The 18,671-nt window shown below is 38.5% G+C and overlaps 1 protein-coding gene across 1 annotated transcript; it reads right to left on the minus strand.

Moving 5' to 3' along the window:
• Positions 1 to 7,940: 7,940 nt before the first annotated feature.
• Positions 7,941 to 17,989, minus strand: LOC148697026 (uncharacterized). Its single transcript, XM_088693430.1, has 3 exons — positions 17,610 to 17,989; positions 8,351 to 8,579; positions 7,941 to 7,973 (listed from the first exon to the last, which is right to left on the minus strand). The coding sequence occupies exons 1-3, from the start codon at positions 17,981 to 17,983 to the stop codon at positions 7,941 to 7,943; spliced, it is 636 nt and encodes a 211-aa protein (XP_088549556.1). The 5' UTR covers positions 17,984 to 17,989.
• Positions 17,990 to 18,671: the final 682 nt, after the last annotated feature.

The raw sequence follows: 18,671 nt of genomic DNA on the forward strand, positions 1-18,671 counted from the left end.
GCGCCCCCCACGCGCGGCCACGTGCCATGCACACTGACGGTGTCAACAGACGCCGTCAGGAATATTCCGTTAAAACTAACTGGTTCCGTTAACGGCGTCAGGAATATTCCGTCAGAATTGACGGAATATTCCGTCGCCTTCTTCATTCGATCGCCGGCGCCGGAACTGGGAAAACCTGCAACTTGGGTTTTCTCGCTCATTTTTCCACCATTCTTCACGTTTCTTGCACCAAAATAAAGCCCTAAACTAGTAGAACACAACCATGCACAATTTAAGGCCTAAAACTCACTAGATTATACCTGTGCAAATTCTCCAAAACCGGCCAACTTAGAACAGGACGATCCCGACGTCCAAATTCGTCCAACGAGCTACTCCGACGCTCCTTAGGACCTCACCAACACACCTACAAGCTTCAAATGTCCAAAAACTAAGTAAATTAATGTTGCATGAACAGTACTCAAATCGGAGTTTAAGAAATCGACGTGAAAACGTCGATGTTCTTACCTGAAAAGGGTATCACTGGACTCTTCACAGCCTCACCAACTCAATGGTGTCCTTGGTTCCCTCGATCTGTCCAGGTTTGAGGGATTGTGTGAGTGTCCGTACGTTTTTTTTTTGAAGAAGAAGAAGAATAGAGGACTCGGGGGGAGAGGGAGAGAGAGATTGACAGAGGGTGAGGGAGAGTGAGACAATGTGTGTGTGTGTGTGTGGCCCTAAGCTTGCCAACACCACACAAAACAACCAAAAACAATAATACGAAAACAAGCTAGGGGTAAAAGGGTCATTTCATGTGCACGTTTCCGATATTTCCGGGACGGGATGTCACAATTTAGTTTTGACGAAATTAAAACAAAGAACACAGATTGTAATAAAAACAGATTGTAAATACGAATTTGATGAAAATATGGATGGAATGCTAGCTAGAAGGTTCTTCTCCACACATGTCACACTTGCACACAAGATGATTTTCAGTTGGTCTTTCGATGAATCATAAAACTCAACACCCCGGGTTAATTAGGTTCGCTTAAATTAACCTTCAAGTTCTCCTTAAGTTAATGAATTGGATGGGACAGCGCATACAACAATTCAAAACATTCTCCAAAAGTCCTTTACGTGAAAAGCACAATAAAGATACAATCAAAGATCATTAAGCAACATGAAAACTATAAGTGTTGACGAGGCATTCGTTACTATGATGAGCATGAAACTAGTGCCAAGAATTCATTTAACGCGATCGTTTATAAGCGACCTCCCCTACTTGTGAATATAAGTTTGTAACTATTAGGTGAAACTCACTTATATTCTAGCATCATATTCTTGTATGAAAACTAAGCGTGCACTCTCAATAAACATACACGAATAAGTTATCAATCAAGCAATTAAACAAATTGAATCCACAACTCATGAAATTCCAACTGAAGGTAATCAATTTATATGCAAACATAGACATGGTTTTGAATCACCCCCTAGCTAACTAGGGGTTTAGCCTCTCATGTTCACAGAAAGAGAAACAAAATTGAAATTAAACATAGAGAACAAAAGATTGATTACACCTAAAACGCCCAACGATTCCACTTGAATTTCTGCACGTTTAAGCTCCTCTCTCTTCTTCCCCTTGCTGCGGCACAGAGTTCTTAGGATGATTTGGATGTTATTTTGGTTTAGGAAGGGATTTAGGGTGGGATGGTGGTGCGGCAAGGCTTAGTGGTGGTGTAGGGAGGTTCGGATGGAGGTTTTGGAGTAGAAGAATGGTGGGAAGTTGAAGGGGATGCTGCGGCAAAGGATGGAAGGTGGCTGGAATGGATGGAATTTGCGGATTGAAGGTGGGAGAGTGATGGTGGCTGCGGCAGAAAGGGATTAGGGTGAATGAATGATTTAAGAATGCTCTAGGGTGCGGCTTAAGTGCAAATATATATAAGGTTTCCAGAAATTAAAACCCTAACTTATTTTGGTTAACTAAAATTAAGTCAAAGGCTTCTAGAATTAGGAAATCAAATCAAAAATTAAAAGGGAAGTGGCTAAAATATGCGGCTAGCGTTTTATTTTGAAAGGGGAATGTGTTTAAGTGCAGAAAATAGGACATAAATACCCCCTCTTGCACGGCAAGGGATGGGGAGAAAGGGAAAGGTGCGGCAAAGGTTCGAAGGAGGTCTAGGGCCTTTGTTTTGTGTCCTAAAGTGCATACAAGGCCTTCAAAGTGGCTGGAAAATAAGGACTTTTAAGGTTAGGAAAGGTTACCAAAATGGGAAACCTAGGCTTAACTTTCCTACTTCAAGTAGGAATCCTTGTTGGAGTAGGAATCCTCGTTGGAGTAGGAATCCATCTTCAATTAGGAATTCATATTTCTTCAAGTCTTCAACTCATTCATTCCTCTTTTGCTCCAAAAGACTCCAATTTGCATCTTCTTGCACACTTTGGCTTTATAATCTGAAAACACACAAAAGTGACTTTAAACACTAAAATAACTAAGGAAACATAACATAAATGCACGAGAACAAGCCAATTAAGTCGCATAAATATGCTCCTATCACCATTCACCTTGAACTCTTGTCCTGTTTTCAAGCTTTGAACTTGGACTGCACCATAAGGAAAGCCATTAGTAATAACAAACGGGCCAACCCACTTAGAACGCAACTTACCAGGAAACAAGCGAAGGCGAGAATTAAAGAGTAGCACTTTCTGCCCAATGGAGAATGATTTGCCTCGAATCATCTTATCATGGAAAGCCTTTGTCTTCTCCTTGTAAATTCGAGCATTTTCATACTCCTCGTTCCTAATCACTTCAAGTTCATTCAATTGGAGCTTCCTATGAATTCCAGCGGCATCAATGTCCATGTTGAATGTTTTGACGGCCCAATGTGCCTTGTGCTCCAATTCCACGGGAAGATGGCATGGCTTGCCATAAATGAGCCGAAATGTGGACATGTCCAGGGGTGTCTTATATGCCGTGCGATATACCCCCAACACGTCCTCCAAACGTACACTCCAATCCTTACTTGTTGGGCCAACGGTCTTCTCTAGAATTTGCTTAATTCCCTATTTGAAACCTCGGCTTGCCCATTGGTCTGAGGATGAATTCATGTATGAAAACTAAGTATGCATCCTTAATCAATACACAAGAAAATAGGAGCATATTTATGTGACTTAATTGGCTTGTTCTCGTGCATTTACGTTGTGTTTCCTTAGTTATTTTAGTCCTTTATGCTTCTTTTATGTGTTTTCAGGTTCATATGATGGAGTTGGTGAAAATATGCATTTTGGTGCCTTTTGGAGAAAATTGGGCTTGGAATGATCATCACATGCTTGGAGCACAAGGATTGGACATAATTAAAGACTTGAAGTCGACAAGGATTCCTATCACGAGAAGGTTTCCAAATTGAAGGAGGTTTCCCACTCACATGAGGATTCCTAGTTGGATAAGGATTCCTAATCACACAATACTTGAAGCAGGAAAGTTAAGCCCAGGGTTTCCTATCTTGGTTTGACATTTCCTAAATTCTAATTGTCCTTATGTCCCAAACACTTTGAAGACTTCATATGCATTCTAGGACACAAAACAAAGGTCTCTTGCATTTTTCCTTCCCTTGCCGTGCACCATGTCAACTTCCCCTTTCTCATCATCCCTTGCAGTGCAAGGGAACCTTATTTCCTTTAGTTTTAGGACATTTAAACCTTTCCTATATCATATCCGCACCTCCCTTGACCTTTCCTCTTCCTTGCCGTGCAAGGGAGATGGTTCTTTCCTATTTCCTTGCATTAAAACACATTCCTTTTGTGTTTTATGCCATTGCCGCAACTTTTAGTTAGTTTCCTTTAAATTTCTGATTTGATTTCCTATTTCTAGAAGCTTTTGACTTAATTTCTGTTTACCTAAATAACCTAGGGTTTTAACTCCTGAAATCCTATAAAAAAACATCCTTGTTGCAGCCACAAAGATAGGGGGGATTCATTCACCATTCACGCCAGAAAATCATCCCATCCCTCTAACACATCCATACTTCACCATTCTCCATAATTTCTGCCCAAAACCAACCCTTGCCGTCCCCTACATCCATCCCAAACCTAAATCCATCATTCTACATCATCCATAACCCCCTAAACTCACCAGAACCTCTTGTGCCGTAGCAAAGGAGAGGAAGAAGATTGCTTGAAGATTCTAGCTATTCAACATTAGATCGTTGGAGTATTTAGGTGTTCTCTTTCTTATATTTACAATGTATAAATCTGTTTTCCTTTGTTTTGTGAACATGAGGAACTAAGCCTTTTGGCTAAGGGGCTATTCAATACCATGATTATGCTTGCAAGATGAATTGATTACATCCAATTGTTTTTTCATAAGTTGTGAATTCAATTTGCTTAACTGTTTGATTGATAACTCATTCTTATGTGTTGATTAAGGTGGCCACTTAGTTTTTCATGCAGGGATTTGAAGCTAAAATATAAGGGAATTTCACCTAATAGTTATAACCTTATATTTGCTAGTAGTGGAGGTCGTTTATCGACGATCGCGTTAAGTGAATTCTTGGCAAAAGTTTCATGCTTTTCATAGTAACAATTGCCTCGTCACTACTTATAGTTTTCATGAAACTTAATGATCTTTGATTGTACCTTTATTGTACTTTTCACGTAAGGGACTTTTAGAGAATGTTTTGAGTTGTTGTATGCGCATTCCCATCCAATTCAATAACTTAAGGAAAACTTCAAAGTTAAAAAAGTGCTGTTCACGGTTAACTTGGGGTATTGAGTTTCATGATTTATTGAAAGAAGCAATTGGAAATCAATTTGAATGCAAGTGTGTCATGTGTGGAGAAGAACCCTCTAGTTAGCCCATCATTCATCAATTCACCTAATTTAGTCTAAAGAATCTGTTTTCTTTGTCCTTGTCTTAATTTACTTAATTTTCGTCAAAACCAATTCCCCCATTAATTTAAAGTGTTAGATTAGTTAGAAATCAATTTAGTTGATGTTTTTAAGTGTTTTGAGTCAAGTGATAACTTAATTTCGTCCAGATTTGAGTATAGTGTTCAAAATTGCCCAGAAAGTGTGTTTAAGGCAGTTTTGAGTGTTTGTTTGCTGTTTTGAGTCTTTTGGTTTGTTTTGGTGTTTTATAGTTTAGTTTTGCATTCTTTGAGTCTAGTTTAGTGTTTAAACTTTGTTTTTACGATTTTGAGTCAGTTTAGAGTGTTTAGCAATCCCTCCTAATCCCCGGTTTAAGAACGATCCCTACTTACATATCTACTACAATTGTCAACAAAAGGGTTTAATTTGTGTGTTAAGTAATTTTCGCATCAATGATCTCATGAATGGAATGCCACTACTTAGACGTGAGAACTAGGGATACCATATGCTCAAACCCATTTTAAACTCCACATATTGAAACACATAACAATCAAGATAGAAGTCTAAGGGTTGTAACAGGGCTAAGGTATTGGCTAATAAAGAAAGGTAAGGATAACAAAAGTTCTTAAAGCAATAGTAAGCAAAGTAATGAATTGAACACTTAGAATTCACTTTTGAATGCAAAAATCAACTTTTAATAGCAAGGGAAGATTCACACAAAACTTAGGACCGGATTCAAACTTTTGGACCCTTTCTTCAACAACCAATACTTCTGACTTATTTTCAACTCTTTTTTTTTTTTTTTTTTTTTCTTTTCGTCTTCTTTCTCTTCTTTTTCACATTTTTTCTTTCTTTCTTTTTTTCTTTCTTTTTCCCGTGCCTCCTTTAAGACTTTGGCACACACATACACAAAAAAATCCCTTCCCCCACACTTGTTTTCTGCAAGAATGTCACTCAAAAAGAATTCCTTCTAAGTCATGCTCCACTATACTTCAAGATTAGGGCTATGGGAAGTCCTATTCTAGGCTACGTAAGGGGGATGTGGTTAACAAAGAAAATAGGCTAAATGAGGCTCAAAGGGCTAATCCTACAATACAAATGACAAGGGTGGATTCGGCTATTTGGCTATGGTGGTGCCTACTAAACAACTTCATCTTGCTATTTGTTTTGCTAATCAATTTCATGCTTTGAATGAAACGAGTATGAGTTCTAGTATTTGGAACTATAGTGATAAAACGCATTCTAAGTAGCAACCAAGCAAAGGATGATGAGATCATGCAACGACTTTAGAAAACAAGAAATTAAGATTAATAACTCTCCAAAGAACGTTTAGGCTCAAGTCTCTCAGGGTTGTAGCGTTAGTTTGAGTTTCTTCCTTCAAGCATGTTACAAAAACTGATTTTTTCTTTTGTGATTACATGTGAATTCGTAAATGTCAACTACAACTAAGCATAAACCAAAGAGTATATCAAACTTCCCTCCATGTTTGTAACTTTCTGTAATAGTCATGCAATTACAAACCAAATCCTCACCATTGTGTTGGAAGGTATCCTAAGGCACAAACAAACATAAAAATAAAAAACGACTCCAAAAACAACTCCTTTTGGGTTTTTAAAACACTTTTTTCGATATTTTTTTCAAAATTTTCGTATTTTCTGATCAAAATACATTAAAACACTTCAAAACACACTACAAACACTTAGAAACAATGAGAAACAACATTAGAAGTGATAGGTGAAAAAATCCCACGAAAATCATGCAAAAACAACTTATTTATCCCCACCCTCCCCCCCCCCCCCCCCCCACACTTAAACCAAACATTGTCCTCAATGTTTTAAGCATAGACTCACAAGCAAACAAACAAATAACACAACTAACAACATGACAGCATGGCAAAGTAAAAGCAATAAAGAGAAGGGTTTAAGAACGCAAATCTGGTTGTGGAGCTAGAGTTCCATCGTCTCCTCGTTTGAACACATGGGTTGCCTCCCAAGAAGCGCTTGCTTTAACGTCTTCCAACCGGATGATACTTCATTTTAATCTCCAATAGGGCTCACGGCATGGAGGGATATATCCTCCACTCCATGCTCCTCAAAGTGCTCATAGTATGGCTCAATGAATGGCAGGGGATAGTGATCCTCCCTGATTGTGGTGTTTGGGTTCCTAAAGTCCATGTAAATGCTCCCACCACCTTGAAATTGATTGGGTACCTGCACCAAAGAAGGTAACAACCTATTAGTTGAAATGGGAATTGGAATTGGGATTGGAGACTTACTAGGATGTTGTGGCAACGCCCCTAGGGCAGCCACCATCTCGCCAATTTTATCACTAGGCACGGCCATATTGGTGTTTTTAGGGTAGTGGCGTGCTCCTTGTGCTCCACTCCAATTCCTTCCTCGATAGTGGTTCTAGATGCATCCTTCTTGATTGGTGTTGAACGTTCCTGGCCTAAATTTTTAATTATACCAATGGCAAAACAAGAACGAACATCATTAATATTCTTAATGGATTCAGAAACTTTAAAGTTAATCATATCACCACCAAATTTCATAGTTAAGGCTCCCTTGGCCACGTCAATCTTGGTGTAGGCTGTTTTCATGAAAGGTCATCCAAGTAAGAGTGGCGATGGTGGAGAGTGGGTTGAATCCTCCATGTCAAGCACATAGAAATCTGCAGGAAAAATCAAGTGGTCTACCTGCACCAAAACATCTTCCAAAACAACTCTCGGGTATGCATTAAATCGATCGGCTAATTGAATAATAACACCATCATTTTTAAGCTCTCCTAGATTCATAGATGCATAAATAGAGTATGGCATGACATTAATTGCTGCACCTAAATCTAGCATAGCATGTTCAAACCTTGTATTACCAATCACACAAGGGATAATGAAACTACCTGGATCTTTGCATTTAGGTGGCAGCTTTCTTTGCAACATTGCAGAGACATTCTCACTTACATGTACCACCTCTTTCTCCCGAATCCGTTTCCTTGTTGTACAAATCTTCTTCAAAAACTTAGCGTACTTCGAAATTTGCTTTATTGCATCAAGGAGCGAGATATTGACATGCACTTTCCTAAACATCTCCAGGATGTCGTTTTCATCCTCCTCTATCTTTGATTGCGTAAACTTGCTAGGGAAAGGCACATTTGGTGGAATCACATTAGAAACAATTGAGTTTGGACCTACCTTACATTTGTTGGACGGCCTAGGAGCTTGAAGTGGTTGCGGCAAAGGTTGCTGCACCCTTGCCGTGACTTTGCCCTTGCTCTCTTCCTCTTGTAGCAGCCTTTCATCCTCTTCTTGGCTTGATTTTGGTGGTTGTGGGGTGGTTCCAACTTCCTTGCCACTTCTTAAGGTGATTGCATTGGCAGTTTCAAAGCCTCCATTCGGATTAACAATTGTTGAACTAGGCAATTTTCCTTGGTATCAGAATTGTCCTACAAACTCCGCTATTTGCCCAATTTGTTTCTCCACCTGGTCCACCCTTTTGTGTTGATTTTGCATCACTTTGTTTTGATTTTCTTGCCCTTGAGACAAATTGGTAAGTAACTTAATAAGTGTATCATTGTCCAAAGACGTACCTGAGTTTGGTTGGGCAGATTGTGGTGGAAGTTGTGGTGGTGCGTATGGCCTTTGATAGAGCCCAGGGGGTGGCTGTCTATATCCTCCTTGTTGTTGAGGTTGTTGAGGTTCCCTCCACTTGAAATTTGGGTGATCTCTCCATCCCGGATTGTATGTATTTGAGTATGGATCATTCCTTGGTTGATTTTGAATTTGGTACCCCACGATATGGGCACTCTCCCATCCTTCATTCTTTATCAATTAAGGACATTGATCATTGAGATGTCCTTGCATAGAGCACACTCCACATATGGCCGTACCTTGCATTTTGGATCCTTCAACAACCTGAGACACAAGCATAGTGACATTAGCTAATTGAGATTGAATTTCAGAAATTGCACTTACCTCATTCATTTGTTGTTGCCGTGGGGGGTCTCTTTGTCCAACTCCCTCGTATTGTTGTGCATTCAAGGCTCAATTTGCAATTAGGACCTTGGCAGCCACCGGTGTTTTGTCAGCCACCGGTGTTTGCAATTTGGACCTTGCAATTAGGACCTTGGCAGCCACCGGTGTTTGCAATTAAGACCTTGCCAGCCATCGGTGTTTTGTCAACCAAAGCACCTCCGGCTGAAGCATCTAGCATTTGTCCCTCAATTGGAAGGAGTCCCTCGTAGAAATATTGAATTAAGAGCTGTTCCTTCATTTGATGTTGAGGACATGATGCAACTAGAGTCTTGAAACGCTCATAATACGTTGGAAAAGACTCCCCTTGATTTTGTTGAATTCCGCTAATCTTCTTCCTCAAAAGAATCACTCTTGAAGTTGGGAAGAATTTCTCTAAGAATGCTCTCTTCATGCTTTCCCAAGAAGTAATAGTCCCGAGTGCCAATTCATAGAGCCAATCCTTAGCCTTTTCCAAAAGAAAGAATGGAAAGGCTTTCATCTTCAAAATATTCCCATCGACAGTGATGGGTGTCATGCTCGAACATACCACTTCAAACTCCTTAAGGTGCTTGTTTGGATCTTCCATGGACAGCCCATGGTATTTGGGAATGTGATGCAACAAGCTTGACTTCAATTCAAACTCATCGGTCTTGCCTTGAGCCGCCCTAGGGTATTGAATGCATAATGGCACGGCATTATCTAATCGCAAGGCTGAAAGTTCTTTGATTGTTCGATTGTCCGCAACCATAGCTTGTTCTTCTTCTTCCACTTCTTCTTCTTCAGATTTGGCCTCTGAACTTAAACTAGGTGGGTTAGGTTCTGGTTGCTTCCTCTTTCTTTTCAAAGTTCGCTCAAAATCGTCGTCAAACTCTAATATATTCTCACGAACTGGATGAGAACTACGAGTCATACACTTGTACCTAGAACAAGGAAACAAAACAAATCAGCAACTCTCTTAGAAGGCACGGCACACAACCAAACACTAAGAAATAAGGCACGGCAAAAACAAAAAGAAAGAACAAATAAACACACGACACTCTTGACCTTAAGACACACTTTGACACGACACAAACACAAGGGATTAGCAAACTTGCTAATCCCCGGCAACGGCGCCAAAATTTTATGTGAAAATTATATTGACACACAAATTAAACCCTATTTGTGACAATTGTAGTATAAATGCAAGTAGGGATTGGTCTAACCGGGGATTAACTAGGGATCCTAATCTACTCTAAACTGACTTAAAACACAAAATTAAACTTTAAAACACTTACCTAGACCTATATGACTCAAAACAACTTAAAATGACTCAAAACAGCCCAAAACACTCAAATAGACTCAAACTAGACTCTAAAGGGTGATTTGGACGAAATTTAACTAACTTAGACTCAAAACACTAATTTGGACAGATTCAAACACTTTTCTAACTAATCTAACACACTTAATAAAATGGGGAATTGATTTGGCCGAAATTAATTAAAATGGACAGATTGTAAACTAAACAGATTAGGCACTAAATTAGGTGAATTGGATGGGAAAAAGGCTAGTTAGAGGGTCCTTCTCCACACATGCACATATGCAACACAAATTGATTTCCAGATTTTATCCCTTTAAACCATGAATGACAATGCCCCAAATTAATTGTGAAAAGCACAAATTAACTTTCAGATTTTCCTAGTTTCATTGAATTGGATGGAATACGCATCGACAATCAAATTATTCTTATCAAATTCCCTACATGAACTGCATAATAGAGATAAAATCAAAGATCATTAAGCTTTTTGAAAACCCTAAGCATTGACTAGGCATTCGTAACTATGAATTGCATGATACTCGTGCCTAGAATTTACTTAATACAATCATGACTAGTGATTTCCACTACTTGTGATATAAGTTCATAACGATTAGGTGAAATTCCCTTATATCCTAGCATCAAATTCATGTATGAAAACTAAGTATGCATCCTTAATCAACACACAAGAACAAGTTCTCAATAACTCAATTAAGTAAATTACATTCACAATTCAAGAAACAAAATCTGGAGGAAATCAATTCATATAAAACATATGCCCATGGCTTCGAATTCACCCCTAACTAAGAAAAACTTAGTTACACATGTTCATAACAATTGAGAAGCAAATTAAAATAAACATGGAAACGAAACAAGGGAAGAAAGAACTCCCAAATTCTCTAATGGGTGCAGATTTCTTGCGGCACAAGATGATCTTTCTCCTATGGAAGCCACAACACTCCTTCTTCTCCCTAAGAATTGCGGCACAAAGGTCTATTTCTGAATGGATGGTGTGTGGGTTGAATGAATGAATGATTTGAATGATGAATGGCTGCCTAGGGTGTCTACGGGGGTGCCGCACAATAATATGCATATATATATATAACACGGCCAAAAACCCTAGCAATCAGATTTAGGGTTAAACCTAGCTGATATAAGTGTTTAGGGCCCCTAGGTTACGGCAAGGGTTTGGGAATTAAGTCCTAGCCCAATTAATCTAAGATATGGACTTATACAATCCAAATCCAAGAGAAAAAGGGCCAAATAAAATTAGAATCCAATCAGAAAAAGGTTTAAGAATTTTCGTCCAAAATTGGGCCTTCTAGAAACTAAGTGTTTTATGGCTGATTTTGGGTGTCTAGAAGGCAAAAAAGGGGCAGAGCTGCGGCACCCTTTTAGGGTCAGATAGGGCTTCTAGAAATTAGGTTTTTCGGTCCACTTGCCACTAGGATTAAGATGGAACAAGATTAGGTTAGGATAAGATAGGATATGGTTTGGATAAGATAAGGTTAGATAAGGTTTTGGATAATGTTTCCTCTTTTCTTGCACTTTCCTTATCTTCTTTGTCATGAACTTTCCTTTTCTGATTTGTAGCATGTTCCTAGCCTCTTTTGAGTCAAAATTCGTCCATCCACCTTGCTCCATATACAAGTTATCCATAATAAGCCCAAAACTGCTCTAAAAGGCTCAAAATTGCCTTTTCTTGCCAACTTTGTCATTAGGACCTACAAACAAACGAAAATAGCTTAAAACACTATAATAAGTAGTAATTAGCTCACTAAATGTAAGGAAATAACATAACTAAGTAGCATAAATGATGTGAAATATTCTAACACTCAAATTAAAACCTATTTGTGACAATTATAGTAGATATGGAAGTAGGGATCGTTCTAGACCGGGGATTAACTAGGGATGCTAATCTATATAAATAAGACTCAAAAATACTAAACTAGACTCTATAGAGTCAAAACTAACTTTAGACACTTAAAACAGCAATCAATACTCAAAAACACTCAACTTTAGACTCAATAAGTGTTTTGGACGAAAATAGAACTCAACTTGACTCAAAAGACTCAAGGAAAACAGGTTTTGACTCAAATATGAAGACTAAGTGAAATGGGGATTGTTTTTGACAAATTTTAAACTTAAAACAAGAACTTTATAGACAACACTTTTGAAAAACGAATTTAAGTAAAATAAATGGGTGAAAAGCTAGTTAGAGGGTCCTTCTCCACACATGATATATGCATACAAACCAATGTCCGGTTATTATTCCTTTAGACTATGAATGACAACGCCCCAAATTAGTTGCATAGCACAACTAACCCTCAAGTTTTCCTTATTTCATTGAATTAGATGGAATACGCATCTAAACCAAATTATCTTTTTCAAGTTCTTTATATGAGACGCATAACAAAGATACATATCAAAAGTCATTAAGTTTTGTGAAAATTATAAGCATTGACAAGGCATTCATCACTATGAAACACATGAGACTCATACCAAGCATTTACTTAACGCGATTGTGACTAGCAACCTCCACTACTTGTGAATATAAGTGAATAACTATTAAGTGAAACCCCCTTATATTCTAGCGTCAAATTCATGCATGCAAATTAAATGTTAACCCCCAACCCACATACATAAACCAGTTTTAATAACTTAGATAAGCAAATCACATTCATGCCTTAAGAAATAATAACCGGACATAATCAATTCATATAAAACATATAATCATGGCTTCAAATTCACCTCCAACTAAGAAGTTAGTTCCTCATGTTCGCAAAACAAAGATAATTAAATTTAAACATTGAACTAAGACTAAGGATAGAATACACCTAGAAACGCTCCACACTCCAATGGAAGATTTCGAACCCTCCTTGGATGGTAGATTGCACAAGTCTTCTTCTCCTTCATTCCTTGCTTGCGGCACTAGGGTGGTGTAGGGTGAATTGTGGTGTTTGATGGTTGAAAGTATGAATGAATGAATGAGTGAATGGATGCATTAAATGGTGAGACATTGGCTGTTTATATAGGCTAATTATGCACACTTAGTGAAGGACAAGGATTGCACAATCCCATGAAAAAAGGGTTAAGTCTTTGTAGAAACCAAAAGGGAAAGGGATAGAGAATTTTCGCCAGAAATTAAGGGCTTCTAGAAACTAGGTATTTTTTGGCAGAATTTAGACTTCTAGAAGGGGTAAAGGGTAGATTTCTGGACCTAAATGGATAAGGACTCATGATATAGGTGTAGAGGAAGGATTGCAACTCCTAAACCTACAAGGAATGGTCCACATGCGGCAAACAAATGGATAAGGCTTCTAGAAACTGACATAGGTGTTTAAATGTGTAATTAATCCCCTCTAATTAGCTAGATTTAAGTCCTAACTTGATTTGGATAGGATAGGATAGGATAATGTTAGAGTTAGGAAAGTATAACGTTGGTTAGGATAGGATAAGATAAGGTTGGATAAGGTTCCTTATTTCTTGTTATTTCCTTCTCTTCTTTGCATTAGGACTTCATCCACCAGATTTGTACCTTTCCTAGCCCTTCTTGACTTCAATTTCATCCATCCTCTATGCTCCATAGTTAACCTATCCAATCCATGCCCAAAAATGCTTCATTTAGCTCCAAAAAGCCCTTTCTTGCTCCTTCCGCCATTAGGACCTAAAAACTTACGAAAATAGCTTAAAAGACTAAAATAAATAGTAATTAACTCGCTAAATGCAAGGAAACAACATAACTAAGTAGCATAAATATGCTCCTATCAAATTCCCCCACACTTAGCTTTTGCTAGTCCTCGAGCAAAACGAAACAAAACAAACCAAACACAATCTAGACCTTCCAACATGTATCTCAGGAATTTCCAATGAACATGACACATTAAAGAACACCACATATATAGATTTTAGTTATCCCTACCCTCGAGCATATACTTAACCATAGTTACCACTCACTAGCTCCCATTTAATCAATTAAAACATGATTTTGAATGTACTAACATGCCTTAGAGAATCCTCCAATTCCTCACAAGATATACTCTCTATTGTCACACAGATTTTCTGACTACACTCCCTACACTAGGTATATGTCAGAAGATTGATGTAAATATGTAAACTAATACTCACATATGTCATAACAAAGAAGGCAATTTCCGGAATTATTAACTTGTATATGATCTCATGAATGGAATGCCACTACTTAGACGCGAGAACCAGGGATACCATATGCTCAAACCAATTTTAAACTCCACATATTGAAACACATAAAAATCAAGATCGAAGTCAAAGGGTTGTAATGGGGCTAAGGTATTGGCTAACAAAGAAAGGTAAGGATAAACAAAAGTTCTTAAAGCAATAGTAAGCAAAGTAATGAAATAAACACTTAGAATTCACTTTTGAACACAGAAACCAACTTTAAACATGAAGGGAAGATTCACACATAACTTAGGGTCAAATTCAGGTCAAATTCAAACTTTTGGACCCTTTCTTCAACAATCAACACTTGTGAGTTCATTCTCACTTATTTTCAACTCTTTTTCTTTCTTTTCTTCAACTTTTTCTTCTTTTTTCTTTCTTTTTCACGTTTTTTTTTTTTTTTTTTTTCGTGCCCCAATCTTTCCTTTGGCACATAAATCATCCATCCCCCTAGATTCCCACGAAAATCCTTCCCCCACACTTGTTTTTCTGCAATTTTTAGATCAAAAGGAATTCCTTCTAAGTCATGCTTCACTATACTTTAAGAACAAGGGTATGGATAGTCCTATTCTAGGCTAGGTAGGGATAATGTGGGCTAACAAAAACAATAGGCTAACAAAGGCTCAAAGGGGTTGACATACAATACATATGCAAAGGGTAAGGCTTTTTGGCTCTGGTTTAACTAAACAACTTCATCTTGTTTTATGTTATGCACTCAATTTTATGCTTTGAATGAAATGGGCATGAGTTCTAGGATTTGGAACTATAGTGATGAAACGCATTATAAGTAGCAACCAAGCAAAGAATAATGAGATCATGCAACGACTTTAGAAAACAAAAAATCAAGATTAATAACTCTCCAAATAAAGTTTAGGCTCAAGTCTCTCAGGGTTGTAGCATTAGTTTGAGTTTCTTCCTTCAAGCATGTTACAAAAACTGATTTCTTTTTTTTTTTTCCTTTGTGATTACATGTGAATTCGTAAATGTCAACTACACCTAAGCATAAACCAAAGAGCATATCAAACTTCCATCCATGTTTGTAACTTTCTTTAATAGTCATGCAATTAAAAACCAAATCCTCATCATTGTGTTGGAAGGTATCCTAAGACACAAACAAACATAAAAACAAAAACAACTCTTTTTGGGTTTTTAAAACGTTCTTTTTCGTTTTTTTTTTTCAAATTTTCGGATTTTCTGTTATGGACACATAAAAACACTTCAAAACACACTAAAAACACTTAAAAACAGTGAAGAACAACTTTAGAAATGATAGGTGATAAAATCCCACGAATTTTTATGAAAAACACTTTGTTTACCCCCCCCCCCCCCCCCACACGTAAACCAAACATTGTACCCAATGTTTTAAGTGTAGACTCACAAACAAACAACCAAATAACACAACTATCAAACACGACAAACATGGCAAAATAAAAGTAATAAAGAGTAGGGTTTAGGAATGCAAATCTGGTTGTAGAGCTAGAGATTCCTAGGTCTTCTTTATTTGAACGCATGGGTTGCCTCCCAAGAAGCACTTGCTTTAACATCTTCCAGCCGGACGATCCTTCCTCTTAAGCTTCATTTGGGCCCACGGCATGGAAGCTTGCACCATCCACGACATGTTGTTCAAATTTCTCATAGTATGGCTCAATGAATGGGAGGGGATAGTGATCCTCCCTGATTGTGGTGTTTTGGTTCCTATAGTCCATGTAGACGCTCCTACCACCTTGAAATCAATTTGGAACCTGCACCAAAGAAGATAGCAACCTATTAGTTGAAATGGGAATTGGAATTGGGATTGGAGACTTACTAGGATGTTGCGACAATGCCCCTAGGGCAGCCACCATCTCGCCAATTTTATCCTTAGGCACGGCCAGATTGGGTGTTTGTAGGGTAGTGGCGTGCTCCTTGTGCTCCCCTCCAATTCCTTCCTCGATGGTGGTTCTAGATGCATCCTTCTTGATTGGTGTTGAACGTTCCTGCCCTATATTGTTAATTATACCAATGGCAAAAGAAGAACGAACATCATTAGGATTCTCAATGGATTCAGAAACTTTAAAGTTAATCATATCACCACCAAACTCCATAGTTAAGGCTCCCTTGGCCACATCAATCTTGGTGTGGGCTGTTTTCATGAAAGGTCGTCCAAGTAAGAGTGGCGATGGTGGAGAGTGGGTTGAATCCTCCATGTCAAGCACATAGAAATCTGCAGGAAAAATTAAGTGGTCTACCTGCACCAAAACATCTTCCAAAACTCCTCTCGGGTATACATTAGATCGATCAGCTAATTGAATAATAACAACATCATTTTTAAGCTCTCCTAGATTCATAGATGCATAAACAGAGTATGGCATGACATTAATTGATGCACCTAAATCTAGCATATCATGTTCGAACCTTGTATTACCAATTACACAAGGGATAGTGAAACTACCTGGATCTTTGCATTTAGGTGGAAACTTTCTTTGCAACATTGCAGAGACATTATCACTTACATGTACCACCTCTTTCCCCCGAATCCGTTTCCTTGTTGTACAAATCTTCCTCAAAAACTTAGCGTACTTCGGAATTTGCTTTATTGCATCAAGGAGCTGGATATTGACTTGAACCTTCCTAAACGTCTCCAGGATGTCTTTTTCATCCTCCTCTGTCTTAGATTTCATAAACCTGCTAGGAAAGGGCACATTTAGTGGAATAGAACTAGACAAATTCGAATTTGGACTCACCTTGGTGGTTTGGGATGATTTTGGTGCACTAGAGGGTTGCAGCAAGGTTTTGGCTTCCTTTGCCGTGGTCTTTGCTCCCTGTTCTTCTTCTTGCAGCAGCTTTTTCTCCTCATTAAGGCTTTGTTTGGATGGTTTTAGATGCTTTCCAAGCTCCATACCACTTCTCAACGTAATGGCCTTGGCGATTTCAAAGCTTCCCTTTGGATTAACAATGGTTGAACTAGGAAGTTTGCCTTGTTCTCTAAACTGCCCAAGGAACTCTGAAATCTGCCCTATTTGCTTCTTTATGTCACTCATCTCTTTTTCTTGGTTCGCTATTCTATTATTTTGATTTTGTAATCCCTGCGATATAGAAGTTAGTAATTGAAAAGTTTCATCATTATCAATTAGCGAACCTGAGTTTTGTTGGGCAGTTTGTGATTGAGGCTCAGATTGTGCAAATGGCCTTTGGTATATCCCAGGGGGTGGCTGTCGAATTCCTCCTTGTTGTTGAGGTTGTTGAGGTTCCCTCCACTTGAAATTTGGATGATCTCTCCATCCTGGATTGTATGTATTTGAGTATGGATCATTCCTTGGTTGATTTTGACTTTGGTACCCCACGGCATGGGCACTCTCCCATCCTCCATTCTCTATCAATTGAGGACATTGATCATTGCGATGCCCTTGCATAGAGCACACTCCACATATGGCCGCACCTTGCATTTTGGATCCTTCAACAACCTGAGACACAAGCATAGTGAGATTAACTAATTGAGATTGAATTTCAAAAATTGCACTTACCTCATTCACTTGTTGTTGCCATGGGGGGTCTCTTTGTCCAACTTCCTCGTATTGTTGTGCATTCAAGGCTCGATTTGCAATTAGGACCTTGGCAGCCACCGGTGTTTTGTCAACCAAAGCACCTCCCGCTGAAGCATCAAGCATCTGTCTCTTAATTGAAAGGAGTCTTTCGTAAAAGTATTGAATTAGAAGCTCTTCCTTCATTTGGTGTTGTGAGCAAGATGCAACAAGGGCTTTGAAACGCTCATAATATGTTGGAAAGGATTCTCCTTGGTTTTGTTGAATTCCGCTAATCTTCTTCCTTAAAAGAATTACTCTTGAAGTTGGGAAGAATTTCTCCAAGAACGCTCGTTTCATACTTTCCCAAGAAGTAACGGTTCCGGGCTCCAATTCGTATAGCCAATCTTTAGCCTTTTCTAAAAGAAAGAATGGAAAGGCTTTCATCTTCAAAATATTCCCATCCACGTTAATGGGTGTCATGCTTGAGCATACAACTTCAAACTCCTTCAAATGCTTGTTTGGATCTTCCATGGACAGCCCATGGTATTTGGGAATATGATGCAGCAAGCTTGACTTTAATTCAAACTCATCGGTCTTGTCCGAGGCTGCCATAGGATATTGAATGAAAATAGGCACGGCATTGTCCAACCCCGAGGCCGAAAGTTCTTTGATTGTTCGATTGTCCACCGCCATGCTTTCTTCTTCTTCAAATTCAGATTCGGACTCTGAACTTGAACTAGGTGGATTGGATTCTGGTTGCTTCCTCTTTCTTCTCAAAGTTCATTCAAAATCGTCGTCAAATTCCAATATGTTTGCACGAATGGGTTGAGAA

The sequence above is a fragment of the Pyrus communis genome, chromosome 5 (assembly GCF_041283825.1).
Source record: "Pyrus communis isolate YQ-2024b chromosome 5, ASM4128382v1, whole genome shotgun sequence".
NCBI lineage: Eukaryota > Viridiplantae > Streptophyta > Magnoliopsida > Rosales > Rosaceae > Pyrus > Pyrus communis.